This window comes from Amblyomma americanum, chromosome 6 (assembly GCF_052857255.1).
Source record: "Amblyomma americanum isolate KBUSLIRL-KWMA chromosome 6, ASM5285725v1, whole genome shotgun sequence".
Taxonomy (NCBI): domain Eukaryota; kingdom Metazoa; phylum Arthropoda; class Arachnida; order Ixodida; family Ixodidae; genus Amblyomma; species Amblyomma americanum.
The window spans coordinates 134,981,099-134,989,579 of NC_135502.1; the positions used below are offsets into that span (position 1 = coordinate 134,981,099).

Here is an 8,481-nt window from a genome sequence, read left to right on the forward strand (position 1 = left end):
AAAGGGTTAAAAGAGAAGAGCACGGCGAAGGATGAAAGTAGGGTGATAATGAAGGGAGGGCAAGAGTGAACAGATGGAGGAGGAGGGGATAGTGGTGGAAGAGAGAAAGGTGGAAGCGTAAAATGGAAAGTGGAGGAGGAGGGTGGCGGCAGAGGCAGGCAAAGGGGGTCGCGCTCAATTTGCACTTGTTGTCACGTAATGATTTCCCAAATGCGTTTACAGACAGCTGTCATGCTTAGAATATGCAGCACAACCACGTGTGCAAAAGCGACTGCGTTGGACGCAGTAGCAGGCAGACACCTCACAAGTCCATCCCATTCAGGCGGCACACATTGGAGGGTTTGTGAAAAACTATGCTCTGCCTTGCCCACGTGAGGCGATTCGTTATAAAAAGATCATGGGCCTCTTAATTTTCACATAGGTGCATGGCTGGTTATGTTTGAATCAGCTTAAGTTTTATGACACGATGGGTAGTCGCTACTTAAGTCGGCCATGAATTGGCAACCAGCACCTACATAGGTGTCTGTGTGACCGTTCTTGGATTCCACACTGTTTACAATGGGAACGGCCACGCACTACTCTGAACGTGCTGGCTACACCCCTCGTGGCCCATTCCACACATAGATGCATCCTTTGTGGCTTCAGCATTCCTCAATGAAGCAATGAGACGAGCACGTTACATCGCATTCTCACAGGGAGCAGCAAACACAGGAGAGGATGCCGCAACCGGGTCAGGGTTGCATCGTGCTGCTGCAGACCTCTGAGGAGCATTCATTCAGTGCAGCAATTTAGAGGCCTTGTGCAACAAAGGGCCAATACTTCACATTGTACTCTTGAAGTAGCTTAATAGCCATCGAAGTTATCTGCCTCAACATATTGCAAAATCCAGCTGCACTCAACTTTCTCGTTAGGGAGTACAGTAATTATTTGTTTCTTTTTTTTTCACTGTCATTGCCAGCAGAAGTTCAGACAGGGTCCACAGAGGTTAAACAAGCATAAATGTCTGCCTAAATGAATTCAAGTGAATCTGGGACATCTGTGTTTACATATGAATCATTGCTAGTGATAGCTGTCTGCTAGACTGTCATGGGGACTGTCTGAACACCAAGGAAGTGATGTGCTCATTGCTGGAAAGCAGAACTGCTGATGCTTACCGGCGGCAAGGCCAGGTAGCCAGCTGACTGCGAAAACTATTAAGGAGTGGCTAGACGCTGCCACTCTGGTGTAGTGCAAGCAGCTGGTGCTTTGTGTCTGTGATCCTCAAAACAGCCGCTTTTCTTTGGCAGCAAACACATTTAATTTTTTCGGTGTGTGCGTGTGTGTTTGTGCTTGTTTTCTAGATAAGCTGGATGGACCAGAAGGTGCCCCAGGGAATCAAGTTCTTGGTACATGGACATCGGAAGCAGATGGACCTGGATGGTGTGTCGCGGAAGATTGTGTTCTACCCAACGTCGAGGACAGTGGACGTTTCGCTCCTGAATCGAATGCTCAGAGGAGACTTCGGTATGTGGTTGAACCAAAAGAACATTATTTTTGCTCTAGGAGCAAAGGGTTGAAGATGAAGTCAGTATCGTAACATGAAACCTTAACGTTTACTTCACAAGGTCCTGAGGCGTCCCTCCCATTTCTTATTACAGCAGAACCCCGCTATAGTGAACTCAGATATAGCAACAACTCTGATAGAGTAAAGTGAAACTGCGGTCCCATTTCACCCCCCATAGATGACTGTACATTATTTTTTTTTCGGCTATAGTCACCTTTTTTTCCCCTCAAAAAACAGCTGCAGTAAAGAGCGTCTGGTTGTGGCAACGTACCTCGCACAGAATGATGACAGCGCGGCACGCGCGAGGCCAACGTTTGGAGATAAATGCATACCAAAAACGATGAAACGGTGCTCTTTAAGACAGCTTCACCACCGAGCTCAGAAGCTGTGAGGAGAAGCCAACCTCATTAAGGTGGCGGTTCCACTGCCGCCACCTTGCGAGTAGTTCAAATTCTGCCACCAGACTATGACACTGATCCATGACTGGGAAAGTGTCTACCCGTCTTGCCCCTGAGCGACCCGAGACTGGTTCTGGTTGAGATGTGTTTCCGGTCCTTTCTTGACCCGCGCGCTGCGTGAACGCTTTTCTTTTGTTGCTGCGCCTGCCTTCAGAGGGTTACAGATGAACTATGGCAAACCCGGCTGCTTGTCCCCGTCGTGCGTGGGGGGAGGTGTTGGCTGGGGTGGTTCGGCATGCTTCTTTCTCTGCCTGCTCCTTGCTGGTTTTTCCACAACCACACACGGTAGCCTTCTGCGGCTATGTAGCCAAGGCTAAGCATAGAGGGAAGAAGGGCCTTGTCGTCGCGAGTGGAGCTTCCTTTGTTCGGGTTATGATTGTGGAAGGGTGAAGGGAAAAATTTGGAGAGCCGGGACAAAGAGGGTACCGTCTTTGCCCAAACAGCATCGGAGGGGGGATTATCTTTGTTCGGGATAAGGATGCGCGGCACGGGAACAAAGGACCGCTTCCCTCCCTCTCTTGTTTAGCCTTGGCTCATTTGAGGGTATGTGCCGCTTCGTTCTTGCGTTGTACCCGACTACAGACTTTTCTATTTTCAATGTCGATACATATATTAGTGTTGGCAAAGAAAAAGAAACCCAGCACGCAGTAAGCAAAAAGGGAAAGCGGACGACAAAAATAGAAAGGTGTGATATCATGCAAATTATACATGCTTTTTTATGTCCCAGGTATATACTTCTGCAGAATGCAGAAATCAATAGGAAAGTATGTATTTTTCAACTGCCTACACGGCGACAATTATTCTGCACCCATAATTACAGAAGGGCATTCCTTTGGTTCAAAGAAAAAAATAAAAGCAGTTAGGTAAACAACAAAGAGAAGGACAAGCGAAAGCCACGAATGATGCCGCAAGTTGAAATAACCAATATCCAAGTGTGTATGTTGGGAAACGCCGCGTGGGCAGGGCTTTCAATAAGCTAGGTCAATCAAGGTCGGTTATTGATGTCCTCAAAATTTTCGCATTCAGAGGGTAATTTTGATCATTATGCTAACTGATGCTTGCATTACGTGACTCCAGGTGCATGGGCGTTGCCACGAAATACGACCTGTGTTAGCAATGTTCGCGCCAAAATGTCTTTTCTAGTCTGAAAAAGACATTGTATGTGACAAAATCTAGAATGGCTTCCGGTGGTTGTTTTGGTGAGCGGTGCTGGCAGTTCGAAAAAATTTCGGGGGGGGGAGGACTGAAGCCCCATAAGCCCCCCCCCCCCCCCCCCCCCCTGGCTGCGCCCCTGGTAAGTACGTTACCCGTTACAGTTCCGAAATGGTAACCAGTACATTACAAAGTTACCGAAAAAAAGTAACGCGTTACCGGTAACGCCGTTACTTGTAACGCGTTACTGACAACACTGGGTACAACTCAACAGTGTTGTCGGCAACGCGTTACAAGTAACGACGTTACCGGCAACGCGTTACTTTTTTTCGGTAACTTTGTAACGTACTCGTTACCATTTCGGAACTGCAACGGGTAACGTACTTACGTTAACATTTTTCAGTAACTTGAGGTGTCACGTTACTAGTTATTTCTTATTTCGATTGCCCCGCTCCGCCTATTTTTCAGAAAAAGAAACGCCGAAAATGTTGTTGCAAATAAACAACATCTACAGGTGCTCTCGACGACCCTTGTTGGGGCTCGCATGCATGCCAGAAAACACCTGCCCTTGACGACGCACTCAAGTAAAAAAAAAAAATGCACGAACACGCATTCACACATTTGTCCCCACACCACTCGCGCACGGAACTCTCTAAAGAGTGCACGCATGCCGAGCCACCAATAGACCATTTGCAGAAATCTGTAAGTCAGTTTCTCTGTAAGCTTGTTTTCCAACCAAAAGGTCTTGTTCCTAGGCAACACTCTCGCATTCTTTGTGGAAGCAGTTCCCCCTTCTGAGTAAACTCAGGAATGTCGCCAGTTTACTTCAAGATGGCCCCAAGAGAGCCGTCGAAAGAGTACAATGGTACAGAACAGAAAAGGGGACTGCAGTCAACCGGCTTTAGCACTGAAGTATCGGAAAAACGAAGGAAATGGGCCTTTGTTCCTGTGCCGGCAGTAGTGAGCTACCTCATACTAAACTTTCTAAAAACTTTCTGCTCAACAACACTGTCACTCCAACTTTCTCCCTTCATAGTCATACAACCCCCCCCCCCCCCCCCCCCCCTTTTCTCCCCTATCTTGAACAAGGAACAACCCACTCCCCCACTAACAACCCCACTAGGAAGCGAGGCAAGCTGTCCGATGACAGCTTTGCAGTGCAGCTGCAGTAACAGCAAGTTGTAACTATTAGAAAGTTGTCGTTGTTTATCAACATTGTTTTCAAAATAAATTTTGCTTATTTCTATCTGCAACTGTGGCTACGTTTCTGTTTATTGAGTTCCTAAGCGAGCGAGGCTGACCTTGAACACCTTGACATAAACACTAACATTTTTGTGATAATTATGCAGGTTCAAGTGACAAAAAATGTTCATGTGCGCAAATACATTTTTTTCCGGAACTAAGCATTCCTTTATTGCTACACAATTTCCGCGTAATTTCGTAAGCAGGAGCACACCAGAATTACTGTAAATTTGTTGAGTTCAGCTATGTTTTTTTTCTTTGTGAGGTCGGAATTATGTGAAAAATGAGCTTTATAAAATTGTTATTTTCAGTTCTTACAGCAAAGCCGCAGTGTAATTATGGCCATGGAGTAGCGGCAAAGTAACGTGCGATCCTTTTTTTCGGCAATGGTAGGTAACGTAGGCGGTAACGCGTTCTTTTTTTTTAGCGTAACGAGTAACGTATTTAGTTACTTTTTTTCGATAACGCCTACAACACTGGTTGTACCCGACTTATAGATCCGTTCGATTCGCCTGTACCACATGAACTGGTTCCCGCGGCACTCCAGCTCACATGGCTTCATTTCAGCAGTGAAACACGGTGCGCTCTGAACCACGGCATTCGTTTGAAAGTAGTGCGAGTGTGGTTCAGGAAAACTGCAACCCTTCTCGGTGGTTAGTGCCGAAATAGTGCAGCTGCAGCCGCCATGAAGGCAGATGATGGTTTGCGCGTAGTGATAAACGGCGGAGACTCAAGTAATTCCACATGTCGACAAGCTAGAACACTGCTCGAGTTCTCCAAAAAAACGGCTACACGTAACTGACATCACTGTAAAAAACAAAGACGTGCATGCAGCATGATGCACGTCGACACAGTTCAGTCGCGTCATTTCGCGCCAGCTGTCACGAGGTGCACATGCACGCATCGAGGCTGGTTCATGGCAACATTTTATTGTGATGTGCTCTTTGAAGATTTCTTCACGAGATACGAGATGTTGGCAGCCGCTGATGTGGGGTGTAAACAGAAACAGCTGGCTGCAATTCACTGGCGTCACCAAGGCTAGCAGACGACCAGGCCTGCACTCGACCATCCGTTTTGGAAGCAGACAGTGCCAAACTGCGCTCAAACCACGGTGAAAGACATAGCCTACTCTTACACCGTGGCTCAAACTGCCGGAACTAGCGCTACACACTCAGGGGCACCGCCGCACAGCTTTGCCGAAATGGTACAGCGAGTGCAGGCGAATCGAGCGCTCTCCAACTTCCCCTCCACAGCGCTAGCCGGAACAACGAACAACCGGCGGCACGAGGCAAAAGCCTGTCTCCTTCCTTCTTCAGCAATGCCAAAGCTGTCCTCGAAAAATAAGACGACGCCTAGAATGCTTTTCGTAGTGTCAGGGAGAGGCGGGAGAGGCGATGGAGAGCGCGCGGCAGCGGCGGTGGCCCCGGCACGCTAGCTATGCGCCGCTACTGCGCATGCGCAACTGGCGAGCGCGGCGGCGGCACCTCTGAGTCACCGCCGCAGCGACGACGGCGGGCGCCGTGACGTCACTGCTCCTCGCGCATGCGCAGTACCTCCTTTCCTCAGCTCTGCGAAATGGCTAGGCGACTCGCGTAGTGTTGCTTTCGCAAAAAGCAATCCAGCAAAGCAATATGGTGTAAATCTGCTCGGAAGCTATAGAGGGCAAAATGGAAGGGAACGTGCAAATATCGTAGAGAAATGATTCCCTCTCGTGAACACCTCCTGATCTTAGGTGTTTGGCAGCGCCACACTTGTCATTTTTCTGAACTGTGACCATTTAGTACATGTGCGCTAATGTAGATGGCGCTACTTACTACATTTATCGCATGTCGCTGCGTTATTGCTATTATTGTTTGTAATTTGTGGACTTTGTAGTCGATAATTTTTACAAGTTGAATAAAAGAATAAGAGCCCGATATTTTAAGAGTATATTTACCTGAAAAATAGAAGCTGCGGAACGTTCTGAGAGCTTGTGCCCTTCATAAGCACAACGAAAAAGGTAGCTAAAATCAACATTTTTTCAACTAGACAGTGCACGTTCCCCAAAAGCCGTAGAGTAAAGGCGATGCTTAGCCGCGTAGAGCGCAGTACTAAGTTTCTTCACGCAAAATCTCAGAATTGTGAAGTGCTGGTTAACTGAACAGTATTGCATTCCGTTTTTAAATATTTCGAAAAAACGCTAACTTTGATCAGGAATAACTTTTAAACTAAACAAGGCAGATGAATGAAATTTTCAGAATAGATGAGCGATTAGACGATCTCAAACTGTACAAGAAGTCGCCGCAGTGCAATGCATATCCCAAAAGTTATTGCAGATTATATTGTTCTGTTTTCTATGCTTTTCAAACAAGCGTGGCTAATAAACTAATCTATACACGTACTTCTAAATGCTTAAATATGCGCACTAGCATCACATCTCAAAGTATCTCGAAAGATATTTCTCTAGGTGCAAGAGGTTTTTCACAATTTTGCATTTCCTCAGACAAGTTGAGCTCAACTGCCAGTTTTCATCTTTGCGTTTTCTTTTACAGTTGAAACAAATTTGCAGCTACCGTTAAAACAAATGCATCTTTTGAAAGCAGAGAAAACTAGCTTTTCGGAGATATCTGAACCATATATATGAAGCGAACGAGCGAGGTACAGTCGACGTACAAATATCACCAAAAATGGTTCCCGCTCACCGCCAGAGTGGGACCGCCACCTTAAGTCCTTGAACCCAAGAGGCAAAGCGCGCGGCGCGCACGAAAAAAACAGTAAAGCTGAATACGGAAAGGAGGAGGTGCAGGTTGCTGAGAAAAGAAAGACAGTAAAAATGCAGCAAAGAGTAGGGAAGGGAAGAAAAGGGCGGACATTCGCAGCACGGCAGCGCGAATCACAGGGAAGTGGCGGCAAGAAACGGAGGCATGGTGGCACTGCTCTAGCCGTACCGCTGCACCTCAATTGTCGCGCATTTAGCTGTTGCCTCTTAAACAACACAGAGGGCACAAAAAATGATGCCGTGTTCACGCAAAACATTGCTTTTCACATGAAATCAAACTCTCGCTATATTCGTATTATATACGTAGTGCAGACGCAGTATTTCCACAAGCCCTCAACAAAATCTAAAACGTGATAACATGAAATGTGATAACTGAAAGTAAATACTTATCACATAAAGGGACAATAAGACCAGGATGGAAGGTATTTGTGAGTGTTTGTCAATTAATTACCAGAGGGCATCCTCAAAGCCGTGCCATCAGCAACAACTGAGATTTTTGTTGGTCCAAGTCATGTTACCATAGACGTGTTCTACAACTCAGGCCATTTATAACGCAGCCACTTACAATGCAGGACCGCATTATATGCAGCTTTTTGTGACAACTGCTTCGCTTCCCATAGAATTCAACGCATTGGCATAGCGCTTAATACACGGCAGCACGTAACCGGAGACCACATATAGTGCGGTTTCTGGAAAGCCCGGCAGCATGTGCAATGAGTGTGCTTCCCAGATTGCGCAAGAAGGGGGCAACAGGCGGGGCGGGGGAGCGTTGTCAGCATGGTTCAAGGCAAGGAAGGAGAGGGTAAAAAAAAAAATGGGAGTCGCAAAGCAGGTGTTATTCCTCTCACTGTCCGATGTGCCTCCATTGGGCACACTGATTGGACAAAACTTGAAGGCACGTGATGGCACGGCCAGACCAACACCTCCTATATACTTAGCCAGGCTGGAGCATGCTGGAACGGCGGCAAGCGCATGGCATGATGCTGCAAGTGCGGGTACCACGCACGCGTGTGGCAGCATCTTGTCACGCGTGAGCCCATGAGCAAGATATGTGTTATCGCGTGTAGCGAAAAGTTGACCACGTAGGCAAGTCGACTAACAACGTGAGCAAGTCTACCAGCCTCAGCTGTCTTCAGTTCCGATGGTGTCTGCTTCTCTGAAAGCCAGGAAACAGCAAGCTCTCGAAGCAAGGCAAAGCATTGTGAGGGAAGTCGAGAGTGATCTGAAAAAGGCTGCGGTGGCAAAAAAAGTATGGTGTCGCTGACGCTACTGTGTCCGCCATTTGGAAGAACAGCGACAAGTTGCGACAACAGCTGCACGAAGACACT

General features: G+C 47.2%; 1 protein-coding gene across 2 annotated transcripts in view; it reads left to right on the top strand.

The window, feature by feature from the left end:
• Nucleotides 1–8,481, top strand: part of LOC144094114 (uncharacterized) — a 39,193-nt gene that overhangs the window by 24,460 nt on the left and 6,252 nt on the right. For both annotated transcript variants that reach the window (XM_077628032.1, XM_077628031.1), the window contains exon 4: nt 1,341–1,503. In XM_077628032.1, the coding sequence (XP_077484158.1) occupies nt 1,341–1,503 (163 nt within the window). The remainder of the gene's footprint in view (nt 1–1,340; nt 1,504–8,481) is intronic.